Below are 17685 nucleotides of genomic sequence, written 5' to 3'. Positions count from 1 at the left end.
GGCAGACATATCTGATAGGGACGCCACTGTCACAGTTCCTCCTGTGGTGGAAGACGGCAAATATGACATTTCTCGTATTTTGAATTCTAGATGGCATAGAGGGAAATTACAGTATCTTGTCTCCTGGAAGGGTTTCGGTCCCGAAGACAATTCCTGGGTAAGGACGGATGATGTCTCTGCTCCTAGGCTTGTTAAAGCTTTCCACAGGAAGTTTCCTGATAGGCCTGGGCCTGGAGGATCCTCATAGAAGAGGGGGTACTGTTAGAACCCTCCTGTTAGTTTTTGCTATCTTGTGTTTTGCGGTCACTTGACCATCGGCCTATATATTCTAGCTCCGCCCTTCTGGCTTTGCTGGACTTCAGTGTTTTGACTGTCTTTCTAGCCAGGTGCTTCGGTGCCTCTCTCTGTCAGTTCGCTTGGTCCTCTGGGACCTCTAGTACTTTTTGTCAGTTTGTCTTTTGTGCTCGGCAACAACTTCTGTTTAGGTGGTGTCCCATTTTTGTTCCAGTCCTTCGTTCATTTAGGGACCCCTTCCTTAATTCTATAGGTCTTCGTTCAGACTAGCCGAGGACAAAGGCGGGTCTGTTCACAAGGAACAGGCAGCCCGCTACATCGTAGGGATTCAGCTTTGTCTTACTGTAGGGACAGCTTTCCCCTATCTTTCCTTAGTTTATGTTGTAGATCATAACAGAACCCCTTGGAGATTTGTCTCGTTTGTCCACCATTTTAATGATATAGTTGAGTATCCTTTGATATCACCATCTTTGCGTTTAAAATTTCCTCCCGATTTTTCCTCTACTCTCAAGACATCTCATTGGAGAGATCTGAAGTTGAATCTCGCCCAAGTCACTGCCGAGATGCATGCAGTCAGGGATCCTAGGATGGACATAGCCCTTCTTCGGGTAGTCTCCGGGTTGTTTAATCAGCTCCAAAGCCAGTCTCTTTATTTTTTGCTTTTTTTAATTCCGGAAGAAAAGACATCTGCTTTTTTTAATCCAACCGGATTCCCAAAAAATAGAATTAGTCCTTACCAGTAATTCGGTTTCTAGAAGCCTTCCACGACAGCATTGGAGGATGTTGTCCACGCCCTATTGGGGGACAGGAACACAGAGATTAAAAGCCCCTCCCCACCGTCAGTCCCCAGTGTTTACCAAGATCACCTGGAAAAATGGTTACCTGACCGTTATATGGAATCCATAGGGAGGGAAATTTGTGCTGTCGTGGAAGGCTTCTAGAAACCGAATTAAAGGTAAGGACTAATTCTATTTTCTCAATAAACCTTCCACGACAGCATTGGAGGAATACCAACGATATTTCATTAGGGAGGGACAATAGCTTGTAGGACTTTCCTACCAAAGGCTAAATCCCTAGTGGATGATAAGTCTAATCTATAATGTTTAGAGAACGTATGAAGGGAAGACCATGTAGCTGCCCTGCAAATCTGCCCAGTAGAAGCGCCCGCTCTTTTGGCCCATGAAGTTGATGTGGATCTGGTAGAATGAGCTTTTAAGGCAATCTGTGGATTCATTTGTTGATTGCTATAAGCTTCCCCAATTGCCTTTTTGATCCAGTTTGCTATAGTTGATTTAGCTGCCTTCCTTCCTCTGTTCTGCCCTGAGTGTTGTATAAATAGGTTTCCATCCAATCTCCAAGACTCAGTTTGTTGAAGATAATAAAGGACAGTTCTGCAGACATCTAGGAGGTGGAACTCTGCTTCCTTTGGATTGGAAGGATTCTGGCAGAAGGAGGGAAGGATGATTTCCTGGGAACGATGGAAGTCCGTAACTACCTTTGGGAGAAAGGAAGGGTCCAGGCGAAGCGTAATCCTATCTTCGGTCACGTTCACGTAAGGTTCCCTGATAGAAAGGGCCTGAAGCTCTCCTACTCTCCGTGCTGAAGTGATGGCTACTAAGAAGGCAGTCTTATGAGAGAGAGTCTGTATTGAGCTAGAGGCTCAAAGGGAGAGAGGGTTAAACCCTTGAGTACCACATTTAGATCCCAGGATGGGACCTGAGACTGAATTTTTGGGTGAAGCCAGAGTGCTGAAGTTATGAATCTCTTGATCCACCTATGAGAGGCTAAATCTTGGTCGAATATGGAACTTAGGGCTGAAATCTGCACCTTAAGAGTGCTAGGTTTGAGACCCAATTCCAATCCACTGTAGAAAATGAAGGATCCAAGCAATGTTGGGGTGTGAGGTGTCAGGAATATCCGAAGCGTACCAAGATAGGAATTTTTATCATATATCGCGTTGGTTACTGGTTTCCTACTCTGTTGGAGTTTTTATAACTTCTTCCGAGAGACCTTTGGATCTTAAGATCTCTGCTTCAGTAACCAGGCTGCCAGGTTTAGCCATTGAGGATGGGGATGGAACAGGGGCCCTTGAGAGAGAAGATTGTTGACATGTGGTAGTATTACCGGACCCTCTAGGCAAAGTTCTGTGATAGCCCCGAACCAAGGCTTTTTGGGCCAGAGAGGGGCCACCAGAATTGTTGCCACTCTCTCCATCCTGACTTTCTGGATGGTTCTTGCTATCAGCGGTATCGGAGGGAACGCATAGCCCAGCCTGAAATGCCAGTGATGGGCTAATGCATCCAAATTCATGGCCTTGTCTTGTCTGTCCAAGGAAAAGAAGAGGGAAAGTTTTGTGTTTGACTGACTGGCAAAGAGATCTACCTCGGGGAGACCCCATTTGGCTACAGCGACTGGAAGATCTGAGGATTCAGGCTCCATTCTCCTGGCTGGATATCTTCCCTGCTTAGAAAGTCTGCTTGGACGTTGTTTGAGCCTTTCAGGTGGATTGCTTAAAGTGATAGGAGATGACTTTCTGCCCAAAAAAATATTCGGACTGCAATCTGTTTTAGGTTGTGTACATTCGTACCTCCTTGATGAAGGAAGGCAACTGTGGTCATGTTGTCCAAGAGAATCTTGATGTGAGAACCCTGGACTAAGTCGACCCATGACAAAGTCTTTCCCTATTAGGGGAATAGTGGACTTTATAGACTCCATCTTGAAACGTCGATATTTGATGTGATGGTTTAGGGACTTCAAATTGATTATGATGCGTGGGGTCCCTGATGGCTTCCGTATTAGGAATATTTTTGAGTAGTGACCCGTCCCCTCCTGACCAGGGGGAACTAGAGACACCACTCCCGAATCCAGAAGGTTTTTTAGGGCGACTGATAGGAGATCCTGAGCCCCCCCCGAGAGGGAAGGGACGTGACCCTCAGGATCAGAGGTGGGCGACTCTCGAATTCAAATAAAAGACCCTCCTCGATGGTATTGAGAATCCACTGGCAGGAAGATATTGCCTGCCGCTGGGGAAAGAAATTCGAAAGCCGCCCTCCTACACGGACCAAGTCATTGTTTGTCCTGTTGCTGGTGTTGTTGCTGGGGTACAAGGATGTTGCGACCCTTGCCGCCTTTGGGATAGCTCCAGCGCCCAGATTTTCCCTTTCCTCTGTACTGTGAGGGTTGACTTTGGGGAGGCCGAAAGGAACGTTTCTTAGGCTGTTTCTGTTCAGGAAGTGTTTTCTTCCTGTCCGAGGCCTTTTCCAGGATTTCATCCAGGGCTGGGCCAAATATATATTTTCCCTGGAATGGAATGGAACAGAGCTTGACTTTAGAGGTGACGTCCCCACTCCATGTTTTGAGCCATAGTGCACGGCGAACGGTATTGGACAGGACAGCTGCCCTAGCCGCGATACGGACTGACTCAGCCAAGGCGTCCGCTAAGAAACCTGTGGCTTTTTGAAGGAGAGGAATGGAGTCAAGTAGATCTGCCCTGGACGTGCCCTGAGACAGGTGTTCCTCCAGTTGGGTCAGCCATTTGAAGAGGGATCTGGCCACACAAGTCAAGGAAATGTTGACTTTAAGAGAGGCAGAGGAGGTTTCCCATGATTTTTTAAGGACGCTTTCCATTTGCGGGCCAAAGGATCCTTTAATTGGGACGAGTCCTCAAAGGGAAGTGAGGTTTTTCTCAGTACCCTAGCCACCTGGATGTCTACTTTGGGACTTCCCGTTCAAAACCATCACCCTCTAATGGAAACCTATGTTTTAATTCAGAAGGGGTGGAAAAGCAATTTTCCGGGGACTCCCATTCCTGTCGGATGAGATCCCCAATTACCTCATGGACTGGAAACCCAGTCTGTTTTTTGGTTTTAAGACCCCTAAACATCTCATCCTGAACAGAACAGGGAACCTCCACTTCTTCCAGCCCCATAGTGCCTCTAACAGCGTCCAGTAATTCCTCTAAGTTGTCCGAGGAAAAATAATATCTACCGGTTTCGATTGGTTTGGCAGGCCCCACGGACGCCAATTCCTCAAAATCATCAGAGGCTGAGCTACTAGCGTCCATAGAGACCACATCAGAGTCTAACTCTTGGATCTTCCTCTTCTTAGGGGGAGAGGGCCTGGAGGAGGAATAGACAGGCAGGGCAGCAAAGGAGGCCTGGACCTCCTGTCTAACCACCTGGACTTCCTGTTTAACGAGTGATCTAAGCTCCTCGATCAGTGAGGGGTTTTCTTCTCTAATTATTTTATCCGTACAAGGGCTGACAACTTCTTCTTGCAGGATGAGGACAGCTTTTTTGTACAGATGCCACATCTACGTGGCTGGTCTTTATCCTTCTTAGAAGCGGGGGCCTTGTCCTCCTAAGAAAGGGGAGAGAAGGGGACCCGTGTGAAATAGAAGGAGGGGAGATCTAGTGTCATCTCAAAGGAGGCAGAGATAACCTCATCGTGACCACCCAGGTACTACTCACTGTAGCCGTGGGCATGCTGGGCTCTGCAGATGCAGGGGTACAGGACCTATCACCTTCCATAGTGGGAATATGGTGGGAATAGCCTTACCTTTGGCGTCTTCAGGCGGGTTTTTAAATAAAACCGTGCCTCCCAGCAAGGGACCTCAGTCCCCTCCCCTTTCCAGTCACTTTAAAGGGCCAATCCAGGTTCGGTATGGGCCTTTGGTCCTTCATTCAGCGTCCCTCATGGAACGGCCGACCGGAGCGATGGAGGCCATGACGTCACCCGCACACGCGCGCCCAACCGCCCGCCGGTTCAGGAGCCTGGGATAGCGTGGAATGCTCCGGCCGGAGCGGCAGGGCCGCGGCGACACCACTTCCGGTGTGTGCGCGCGCGGCAAAGTCACATCCAGCACGCGCGCGGGGACGCCAGTGCGCGCGGCAACCGCACTCCAGGAAAGGGGAGATGCCGGAGGGCGGGAGCGGCCTCCAGCATGAATGATCCCCCGGCTAGCTTTACCCTCAGTGGGGCGCAGGAAGCCAGGGTGGTCCCCCCCCAAAGGGGGGGGCAGCAAGGAGGGAGGAGGGAGCACCCCGACCGACCACTGCCCGGCACACAGGTAGGAAAAAACAGCACTGCCCTGCCGGCCCGACAGCACTGCAGGATCTCTCCATGCCCCAAGGGGGACAGGAAAACACTGGGGACGGACGGTGGGGAGGGGCTTTTAATCTGTGTTCCTGTCCCCCAATAGGGCGTGGACAACATCCTCCAATGCTGTCGTGGAAGGCGTATTGAGAAGGATTCGTTTTTCTCTTGGCTCTAGTCGGGACTTTTTTTTAAGTTTATTAGCCACTCCAAGGAGGCTAAGATTCTTGAGACCTGTGATACTGCCAGATTGCATTCGGACTCAGATTTTCCTACTACGATAAAGTCGTCCAGGTACGGGATGAAAATCACGTCTGCTTCCCTAACGTGTGCTGACATTTCAGCCACTATTATTGTAAAGACCCTTGGGGCCATGGATAATCCAAAAGGGGAGGACTTGGAATTGCAGATGCATTAAATGCCCCTTGATGTCGACTGCCACTCTTAGGAATCTTTGATGACCTAGAAAGATGGGAACATGGTAATAGGAGTCTTTGAAATCTATACTGGCCATAAAACATCAGCAGCTCATCCCTAGGGCATTTATTCCAGATTTGGTCTTGTAATTGAGCCAGCCATACACTTAAGGATCTAGATGTGCATGTTGCTGCTATGTTCGGCTTGAATGTTGGAGCCCCTGTTTCCCAAGCTCTTTTCAGAACACACTCTACTTTCCCATCAAGAGGGTCCTTCAGGAGTCCTGCATCATTAAATGGGAAGGAGGAGTTTCTGGAGACTTTGCATACCGCCACATCCATTTTGGGTGCCTTGTCCCAAACTTCTGAGTCCTCTGCTCCGAAAGGGTATCTTTTCTTAATCAGTTTAAGGATGTAAGCCTTTCTGTGCCCCCTCCCCCCCCCATTTCCTTTTGATTAGCTGGGTAATGGTTTTGTGAACTGGAAAACACTTATGTTTCTTGCTTTCTAGACCCCCAAACATTTGATCCTGTATGGTCCTGGGCTCCTTCACCTCTTCCACGTTTATAGTAGCTCTAACCGCTTTCACTAGCCTACTAGTTTTCCGCCTGAGAAAACATGAGGGGTCCTCGTCACGATCTGAAGAGGATGATGACGATGTGGAACCTGTATCAAAACTTCCTAGCTGGCCTTCCTCCCTTTCGTCTTCTGAACTAGAGTTCCCGTTAGCTTCCCTGGCTAACAGATTTTTTAATTTCACTTCTAATCATGGATCGCATATTATCCATCAATGCGGGGGACACTTCCAACAAGGTTCTCTCTATGCAATCCTTGCATATTCTTTTACCGCCACGCCAGCCCAGAGATGCCTTTGTGTCAACCTCCGCACACGTGATTCCACCGCTCCAGCGGCTGGCATCTTGAGCAGCGCCGCCTGCCTCCCCTGGAGAACCCGGACACCAGGTCTGCAAGGGAGCCTCCGCAGCGCTTCTCTGGTAATTTCTTCACTCCCCTCTCCCCACCCGGCAGCGCCAGGTAAGCTGTAGGGTCTCCTCAAGGACAGGAAACTACTGAGGCATGACAGAGGGCTCCGCCTTTTAAACGTATGTATGTTACTTACATACATACATACGTTTAAAAGGCGGAGCCCTCTGTCATGCCTCAGTAGTTTCCTGTCCTTGAGGAGACCCTACAGCTCACATACACACTACCGTTCAAAAGTTTGGGGTCATTTAGATATTTCATTATTTTTGAAAGAAAAGCACTTTTTTTTTTCAATGAAGCTAACATTAAATGAATCAGAAATACGCTTTATACATTGGTAATGTGGTAAATGACTACTCTAGCTGCAAACGTCTTTTTTTTATTGCAATATCTACATAAGTGTATAAAGGCCCATTTCCAACAACCACGACTCCAGTGTTTTAATGTTACTCTCTAGTCTGAGAAATCGACGCCTCACAGCTCCTCACCTGGCAGCTTCATTAAATAGTACACGCAAAACGCCAGTGTCAACGTCTACAGTGAAGAGGCGACTCCGGGATGCTGGCCTTCAGAGCAAAGTGGCAAAGAAAAGCCATATCTGAGACTGGTTAATAAAAGGAAAAGATTAATATGGGCAAAAGAACAGACAATGGACAGAGTAAGATTGGAAAAAAGTTTTATGGACAGACGAATCAAAGTTTGAGGTGTTTGGATCACACAGAAGAACATTTGTGAGACGCAGAACAACTGAAAAGATGCTGGAAGAGTGCCTGACGCCATCTGTCAAGCATGGTGGAGGTAATGTAATGGACTGGGGTTGCTTTGTTGCTGGTAAAGTGGGAGATTTGTACAAGGTAAACGGGATTTTGAATAAGGAAGGCTATCACTCCATTCTGCAAAGCCATGCCATACCCTATGGGCAGTGCTTGATTGGAGCCAATTTCATCCTACACCAGGACAATGACCCAAAGCACACCTAAAAATTACGCATGAACTATTTAGGGAAGAAGCAGGCAGCTGGTATTCTATCTGTAATGGAGTGGACAGCGCAGTCACAAGATCTCAACCCCATTGAGCTGTTGTGGGAATAGCTTGACCGTATGGTACGCAAAAAGCCTTAGTTACTTACCGGTAACGGGATTTTTCGGAGCCCATGACAGCACCACGTGAGAGAGAGGATCCGCCCATCAAGGACAGGAAACCTACAGGTTAAAAAGGGCGGCCCTCTCTTCCCGCCTCAGTTTAGTTAACAGAGCATGAGAGTACCGCCAAGGTTAGTTATAACAAAACAATCACATTAAGTACATTACTTTTCATCAATTTCCCGCAAGGGTGCACAAAAAGAAATCAACTCTACGGGAGTGCACAACACCAGTGAAGGGAAGGAATATAAAGGTGCTGTCATGGGCTCCGAAAAATCCCGTTACCGGTAAGTAACTAAGGCTTTATTCGGTCTCCCATGACAGCACCACGTGAGAATTACAGAGACGAAGGAAATTAGGGAGGGACCACAGATTGAAGCACCCATCTCCCGAAAGTGAGATCTGCAGAGCCACCCAGATCCAATCTATAGTGCCTATAGAAAGTAGAGGGACCAAGTGGCAGCCTTACAGATTTCCTCAATGGAGAGCCCTGTCTTCTCCGCCCAGGTTGATACCGCTCTGGTAGAATGCGCCCTCAATCCCTCCGGTATCTCTTTATCCCCTGAGGAGTATGCGAGGGAAATGGCCTCCTTGATCCATCTAGCGATTGTAGCCTTTGAGGCCTTACAACCCTTTCTAGCCCCCTGATAGCATATAAATAGGGACTTATCCTTTCTAAAGCCACGTGATACTTCTAAGTACTTTAGTAAGCACCTCCTAACGTCTAAAGTGTGAAGCCTCTCCTCCTCTTGATTTTTGGACGGGAAGCAAAAGGACGGGAGAACTATCTCCTGGGTTCTATGGAATAGAGTGGCCACTTTAGGAAGAAAGGCTGGATCAGGTTTTAATATAATCCTATCGTCCAGAATTTGCGTAAATGGAGGGCATATTGAAAGGGCCTGTAGGTCACTGACTCTCCTTGCTGAAGTTAGGGCTACTAACAGGACAGTCTTTAGGAAAATAATTTTGGGGGAGACTAAATCTAGTGGTTCAAAAGTAGGACTGGTCAAGGCATCTAAGACAAAATTCAAATCCCAGGGAGACATCTTTACTTTGGTAATGGGTCTACACCTAAAGGAAGCTTTTATAAAACGGGCTATCCAATAGTTATCTGCAATATTGGAAGAAAATAAAGCTCCCAAAGCCGACACTTGTACTTTCAAGGTACTGGTAGTGAGACCCAATTCTAAGCCCCGCTGCAGAAATTCCAGAATTTTCCCAATAGGGGGCCCCTCCTCCACCTTAAGTTCTGCAAAGGACAGAAACTTCCTCCAGGTCCTGGCATAAATACGGGTGGTAACAGGTTTTCTGCTAGCCAGGAGAGTATTCACTACATTTGCGGGGAATCCTTTGTTGGTCAATAACACCCTCTCAAATTCCACGCCGTCAAATGTAGACACGGGGCTGGAGGATGGGAAAGTGGCCCCTGAGTGAGGAGGTCTGGAATCTCCAGAAGAACCCAGGGATCTGATATGGACATCTTCCGGAGACAAGGGAACCACGGTCTTTTGGGCCAAAAGGGGCATATAAGTATCACTCTGGCCCAGTCTGCCCTGATCCACCGGCGCGACCTGGATCTCCTGCGATTTGTAGCGGGGGGAGGAAGCCCGCTAGCGGCCCCACACCTGGCGGACAACTACCTCCCCGTGAGGCGATGTCGCGCCCGCCGCAACGCTCACAGAGCCGCCCCAGAGCCCTGCCGTGGCGTCTCCAGAGGACCGGCTCCAACCACCTGCTGTGGCCCTCTCTGGGACAGGAGTCCAACTTCTGCAGGTAAACCTGCGAGGTCTCCCATCATGGACAGGAAACCTAAACTGAGGCGGGAAGAGAGGGCCGCCCTTTTTAACCTGTAGGTTTCCTGTCCTTGATGGGCGGATCCTTTCTCTCACGTGGTGCTGTCATGGGAGACAGAATAAAGTGCCCATCAAGCTAATCCAACTTGTGGAGGGTCTTCAGGAAGCAATGGGGGGAAATTTCTCAAGATTACCTCAGCAAATTAACAGCTAGAATGCCAAAGGTCTGCAATGCTGTAATTGCTGCAAAGGGAGCATTCTGTGACGAAAGCAAAGTTTGAAGGAGAAAATTATTATTTTAAATAAAAATCATTATTTCTAACCTTCTCAATGTCTGGACTATATTTTCTAATCATTTTGCAACTCATTTGATAATAAAAAGTATGAGTTTTCATGGAAAACACAAAATATTGTGTATGTGTAACATACATTTTTTTTTTTTTTCATATCACCCCCCTTTCGACCCATTCAAAATAAACACATTACGGTTACGAGTTATTTTTTTTGATGGCCATAACATTGCATTAATAGGCAATCAAAACATTGCATCTAAAACAAAATGCAATCAATAAAAACATCAGCTCAGCATGCAAACAATAAGCCCTCACTAAGCCCTAAACCCCAAAAAATTGAGACACTATGGGTCTCTGAAAATGGTGCTTTTTTTTTTTTTAAATACAAAGTTGGATTTTTTTTCACCACTTAAATAAAAAAAGAACCTATACATGTTTGGTATCTACAAACTCGTAATGATCTGGAGAATAAGAATGGCAGGTCAGTTTTAGCATTTAGTGAACATGGGTTTAAAAAAAAAAAAAAAAAAACACAATTGTGGAATTACACTTTTTATGCAATTTCAATGCACTTGGAATTTGTTTCCCGTACATTATATGGTAAAATCAACGGTGTCGTTCAAAAGTAAAACTTGTCCCACAAAAAACAAGCCTACACATGGCCATATTGATGGGGGGGGGGGAGTTATGGCTCTGAGAAGTCAGGGAGCCAAAAAAAAAAAAAAAAGCAAAAAATGAAAATGGCCCAGGGATGAAGGGGTTAAAGCAGCACTCGAGCAGTTTTTGCTTTTTTTTTTTATTTCACCTCTGAAGTGGTACCACTAATGCAAGTTACCTGCCCCTAGTATTATACTCACCAGCCGGTGTCTTCAGCTCTTATCACTGCTCTGCTAAGTCTTCTGCAGTTTATGACCTCCTGGATTGTTCCACTGTTTGCTGGAGGAGCTGGAGGTCACTACTCAATGTAAGGGCCCCGTCACACTAAGCGATGCAGCAGCGATCCCGACAACGATACGACCTGTCAGGGATCGTTGCTGCGTCGCTAATACATCGCTGGTGAGCTGTCAAACAGGCAGGCTCACCAGCGATCAGGGGAGCAGCGATATCGTGGAAAGAATCGTTCCACGATGTCCTGCTCCCGTTACCAGCCTGCTGCTTAAGCAGGAGGAGCAGGCTGGTAACTATGGTAAACATCGGGTTACTAAGTGCGCGTGTGCCCCCAGTAACCCGCTGTTTACCATGGATACCACTCTGCTACGGTGCGAGGGAGCCTCCGCGCACCGTAGCAGAGTGGTATCCATGGTAAACAGCGGGTTACTAAGTGCGCGCGTGCCCCTAGTAACCCGATATTTACCATGGATACCAGCCTGATCGTTGGTCCCGCTGGTCACACACAGCGATGTGTGCTGGCCAGCGGGAGGCCAACGACCAAAAAATGGTCCAGGACACTTTGCAGCGATCAGCGACCTCACAGCAGGGGCCTGATCGTTGCAAAGTGTCACACACAGCGACATCGCTGGTGAGGTCGCTGGTGAGTCACCAAAACCGTGACTCAGCAGCGATCTCGCTAGCGATATCGCTATGTGAGACAGGGGCTTAAATCTAAAGCCCCAGTCTCACATAGAGAGATCGCTAGCGAGATCGCTGCTGTGTCACGGTTTTGGTGAAGCAACAGCGACCTCACCAGCGATGTCGCTGTGTGTGACACTTTGCAACGATCAGGCCCCTGCTGTGAGGTCACTGATCGCTGCAAAGTGTCCTGGACCATTTTTTGGTCGTTGCTCTGCCGCTGGTCAGCACACATTGCTGTGTGTGACCAGCGGGAGCAGCGATCAGGCTGGTAACTATTGTAAACATCGGGTTACTAGGGGCACACGCGCACTTAGTAACCCGCTGTTTATCATGGTTACCACTCTGCTACGGTGAGCGGTAACCTCCCGCTCACAGTAGCAGAGTGGTAACCATGATAAACAGCGGGTTACTAGGAGCGCGTGTGTCTCTAGTAACCCGATGTTTACCATAGTTACCAGCCTGCTCCTGCTTCAGCAGGCTCGTAACCAGGAGCAGGACATCGTGGAAAGATTCTTTCCACGATGTCGCTGCTCCCCTGATCGTTGGTGAGCCTGCCTGTTTGACAGCTCACCTGCGACCACATAGCGACGCAGCAACGATCCCTGACAGGTCGTATCGTTGTCAGGATCGTTGCAGCGCTGCTAAGTGTGACGGCGTCTTAAGAGAGCTAGAACAAGGCCAGAACGAGGCACTCAATAAATGGATATGAATAGCGGTACCAGAGCGCCAATAACAGGGCAAAAATATTAAAAGGACTGATTTATTAATATACACACAACGCGTTTCGGTGGACACAGCCACCTTCATCAGGTGTGACAAGCAGCAAACAATTGATCCTTATATACATTTGACTAGTTTTTAGAACATTACATTAAGGATAACATAATACCCAAGGGATTGAGAATGAATCTCAATTCATCCTTTCCTCAGGATATTGTTTTTACTGAAAGATGGGACAGGTGTATTTCTGATTGCTCAACAACACTGATCAGATTGTTGATTGATAAAAGGAATACTCTGGCTATGCATGCTTTAGAAACAATAGCTAAAATTAAAGGGGATTTGGAGTTCTTTTCTTCATCTGCGGAATATTTTGCCACAGATAATGAGGTAAAACTAAGACTGGCTAAGTTTGAAAATGATTTAATAAATAAAAAAGCCAAAAAATATGAAAGAGATATAAAAGACTCTAAAAAAGAAAAAATCCAATCACCACTTCAAATTTCACCTGTTCCCATCATCTCTATACAGAGAACAACTAGGGATAATCCATCATCCCCTATTCTAAGCAATGATCCTGATAACCATACAAAACAAGTGAATAGTTTTCAAAAACAGTTTTTTATGAATAAAAAACAACAAGCAATATATGAGACTCATAAAAAGAAGTTATCCATTAACAATAATTACAAGAAAAATACTGCATTTAATTCTAATTTGGAAAAAAATAATGACCTTATAATAGAGGGAATGTGTATGGAAATTACTCCTCCCTCCATACTGATTACTGATCCACCTATTTTATCCACACAAGCAGCAGATGTAGAATTTATTGCTAATCCGTCTACTATTTCCACACAAGTAGCAGATATTGATGAACTGAACTTCACATTACATATTAACACACAGGAGATATCCCATAGTGGATCTAATATCTCAGAGCTTTCTAGTGCAACACAGACTCCTATTGCTGGGGAGTCATCTGGTCAGATCCCGATAGCGGATACACTGAATATTTTAAATCAAGGGAGACCTTCTGATAAAACAAATGGTATAAACCACATAAAACCCCCTATAAACAGAATGACATCCTTGGAATTATCTCCGATTTTGAATGAAAATAGTATCTTGATAAATCCTCAAACACAGAATGCAGTTGCATCCCAAACTAATAAAACGAAAATTACACATTTTTTTCACGTGGTCCCCGGACGTTGTCCAAAACGAAAAAGAAATTTAGGGGATGTAGAGGGAGTGGAAAAACCCGAGGCCTCAATAACAAAAATAGTCCAAATGCCGAAATTGAGACACAATCCAAATATAAAGAAAATGAAATCTTGCCAATGAACCAGAATACAAATTCCCTGCAGATAGAAACCCCTATCGGTTGTGGGGGCATTTTTAATATTTCTAGCTATGTGCTATCTGAAGCTGAACGATCCTTGTTAGGTCGAGGATTATCTTTCTGTCCAGCTGTCCCATTTAATAATTTCACTTTGTTCTGTGATTTAAATGAATTTATAAGGAAATTGACACTAAAAAGACATTTTCTATTGGAAGATAAGAGAAAATCACATCCTATTAGTTCATGCTCAACAGTATCCCCCTCCATTCAAGAATCTAATATACCAGGCCCCCCATTACTGGACCCTTTCACTCATGTAAATGTGAAGGGGAAAAATAATTTCTATCCATTACATCACAAAGGTTCACACCTTGAAACTTTCCAACAATTAATTTTGAGGGACCTTAGGACATTCCCCCCAATTTCTAAAAAAGTGAATAACTTGAGCTACCAGGAGAAATGTGCATTAAAAACCCTTCAGGATAATAAAGAAATAATTATAAAGAGAGCAGATAAGGGAGGGGGGACTGTGATAATGAACAGAGGCTGGTACATCAAGGAGGGCCTCAGAATCTTAGACGACTCAAACTACTACGTGAAATTAGAAGCAGACCCATCTGTAACCATTTTTTTGGAGTACAAAGGACTTGTAGCAGGGGCCTCTACAGCTGGCTTCCTCAATAAAAAAGAAAAATCCTTTTTAGACATTAAAAAATTCAAAGTCCCTTATTTTTATTTTTTACCCAAAATTCATAAAGATAAATTTAATCCCCCTGGACGTCCTATTATTTCTGGTATTAATTCTATCACATCCAACTTATCCCACTATATTGATCTTTTTTTACAGAAGTACGTTTTATCCCTAGATTCTCATTTAAAGGATTCCACACATTTAATTAGACTATTGAGAGAATTACCCCCTCTTCCAGGCTGTCTTCTTATTACACTCGATATAAGCTCTCTTTATTCCAATATCACACATGTATTGGGTTTACAGGCAATTAAAAAATTCTTAGATGAGGACCCTAACTTACAAGATCCTCAAAAAAACTTTTTATTGAGGGGTATAACTTTCATTCTTGAGAACAATGTATTTTCTTTTGAGGGGGTGATGTATCGGCAGCTGAGGGGCTGCGCGATGGGGACGAGGTTTGCCCCCAGTTATGCAAATCTATATATGGGGGCATTCGAGTCTATCCACATCGCGCAATCCCTCGGCGCCGATAAATCCATCGTTATGTACCGCCGCTTTATAGACGATCTGTTTATTATATGGAGGGGAAATACTGTGGAGGCTGCCAAATTTATTGATGAATTAAACTCTAACGACTGGGGTCTTTCCTTTACCTCTACCATATCTGAGAGTAATATTCAATATCTTGACCTTCAGATAAATATAGACAATTCGGGTAAAATATCCACATCTACCCACTTTAAGGAAGTGGATGTAAATAGCTATCTTGAATTTGACAGTGGCCATCTACCCAGCTGGATTAGAAATATTCCATACGGTCAATATTGGCGTGTCAGAAAAAATTGTACACATGATTCGGATTTTTTTCTGGAATCTAAGGTTTTACAAAAACGTTTTAGAGCTAAGGGATACCCCCGGAAATTATTAGAGGATGCTTTCTCCAAAACTAGATCCCTATCACAGAACCTGTGTATCAACAAATCCAAGAATACCAGCCAAGAGCCATACAGCGATTTCAGTTTAAATCTGATTACTACCTATGGTAAACCTACGCAAGTGTTATCCAGTTTATTAAAAAAATACTGGTTCATTTTAAGTAATGATCCAATATTAACTGGTCATTTACCGGAATTTCCTCATGTCATATATCGGAGGAGTAAAAATCTAGGAAACTATATAGCCCCTAGCAATACAACAATTGGTAGAAGACCGAACCATTCAGTTCCTATTAGCAATAATGGATGTTATAAATGTAATGTCCCTAAATGCTTATGCTGTCAATCCATTGATAACGGAGCCAAAACATTCGTCTCTGCGGTCACTGGAGAGATATATCCCATTCGCTTTAGACTTACATGTCAGTCCTCATATGTGATATATCTGCTCCAGTGCACCTGCGGCCTGCAATACATTGGCCGCACTATCCAGGAAATGCACTCCAGATTAAATAAACATCGCCAAAATATTAGAAACGGCTTTCCCCTACATAGTGTTTCTAATCATTTCTTAAAAGAACATCAAAAAAATCCTAATAACCTAAAACTAACTATCATTGATCATATAGTTGATACACACCCTGATAGACTAAATTGTCTCATTACACGTGAAAATTATTGGATTTTCAAAATGGGAACCTTGTCTCCTGAAGGTTTGAACCTTAATATAGAGAAGACAACTTTTTAAATAATTGTTTTCATATTTTAGCAAATTTATTATATATATCTTTTATATGGAGGAGGGGGAGGAGAGAGAGAGGGAGGGGAGGAGGGAGGAGAGAGAGAGAAGGGAGAAAAAATTTAAAGAAAAATTTTTTATTTTTTTTTTTTTTTTTTTATTTTTTTTTTCTCTCTTTTTTTTTTCTCTTTCCTTTCTTCGTCTACTTTTCCTAATTATAATGATAGAAACTGATTGTAATTTTATACTTTATATTTATGCATTGTTTTATGTTGTATGTAAAAATTATTATTATTTTTTTATATAATCTAAAATATAGGGTGGTAGATGACAATATATTCTATGAAGTATTAAGATTATAGGATTCACAAGTTGTTGTTTTTTTACAGCGAATCCTTTTTATAAGAACCCTATATGCTTCATTAGGCATTATTTTATAACAATCCTTTTTACTCTATTGAGCATATATGAACTCAAGGGGTTAATATAGAGGTATTACTCTGTATCTGGCCCCGCCCCTTTTAAGTAATTGTATACCTAGTCAAATGTATATAAGGATCAATTGTTTGCTGCTTGTCACACCTGATGAAGGTGGCTGTGTCCACCGAAACGCGTTGTGTGTATATTAATAAATCAGTCCTTTTAATATTTTTGCCCTGTTATTGGCGCTCTGGTACCGCTATTCATATCCATTTATTGTCCTTTTTCCCCCTGTTGGGGTGCGGTAGAGCTGCCTTTAATTTATTGCTCTTTCACCTGTGGGAGGAATTTAATTAGAATCACTACCCAGGTTTTCCAAGCTGCGCTGCCCTAACCCCTCCGGAGCGCTGCCTGGGGTGTTGGTGAAGCTGGGCGTCCATCTCGGCGTTACATGCAACTAACCTGACCACGTGATCCACCACCGTGAGATCAGGATCTGTGAACGCCGCTGGAAATAGATGACAGCCACCAACAGAGCGGAGCTTGTGGAGCTTTACACTGGGGTTGTGCAGAGGTGCACAACTTCATAAGGTTAGTAGCCATCCTCACACCCCTCTAACAATTGCAATACTGAGTCACCCATTGCGCCTTGTTCTCTCCTCTCTTTACAGAACGAGGCACTCAGACTTACACGGAGAGCAGGTGACCGTTACCTCGGCCTTTCAGTCAGTCAGAAGTTGCAGTCACAAGATGGCAGATCAGGGCCAGAGCCGGGAAGGCTGAAGATAGCAGCTGGTAAGTATAATAGTAGGGTCAGGAAACTTATGTTAGTGGCACCACTCCAGTGCTGAAATAAGAAAAAACAAGCTGGAGTGTTGCTTTAAAATTGACGCTCATTACATATATGGAAGAGCCAAGTCTACCAGAGATGTAACCACTATTTGCAGTGGTTCTCTGCTATGGCTAACAGTGGATGGGGTGTTCTGAACAGAGGGACATAAGAACAGAGGTTTTCCAATTGGGACTTTCCCATTAAGAGATTTTACATTATAACTCACCATCAGCTTGTTCAGAAACTCCCTCAGGAAGACTTGATTCTATCTGGGTTACATCAGATGCAAAAGTTCTGAGAGGTTTTACTGACATTTGAGGAGTCTGCCACTCACTGTAGGAAGAACTGCTGCCATGCTTAAGCTTAACTGCTCCCATGACAGTTTCTGAAAAGAGTAATACCAGATTTTATA

General features: G+C 44.7%; 1 protein-coding gene across 2 annotated transcripts in view; it reads right to left on the bottom strand.

The window, feature by feature from the left end:
* Positions 1 to 17685, bottom strand: part of CEP85 (centrosomal protein 85) — a 174968-nt gene that overhangs the window by 146904 nt on the left and 10379 nt on the right. For both annotated transcript variants that reach the window (XM_073666560.1, XM_073666561.1), the window contains exon 3: positions 17500 to 17658. In XM_073666560.1, the coding sequence (XP_073522661.1) occupies positions 17500 to 17658 (159 nt within the window). The remainder of the gene's footprint in view (positions 1 to 17499; positions 17659 to 17685) is intronic.

The sequence above is a fragment of the Phyllobates terribilis genome, unplaced genomic scaffold, assembly GCF_046119375.1.
Source record: "Phyllobates terribilis strain yellow unplaced genomic scaffold, ASM4611937v1 Scaffold_332__1_contigs__length_2088354, whole genome shotgun sequence".
Classification (NCBI taxonomy): Eukaryota; Metazoa; Chordata; class Amphibia; order Anura; family Dendrobatidae; genus Phyllobates; species Phyllobates terribilis.
The sequence above is the reverse complement of the archived record's forward strand: the minus strand, read 5'-3'. Positions and strand labels throughout refer to the sequence as shown.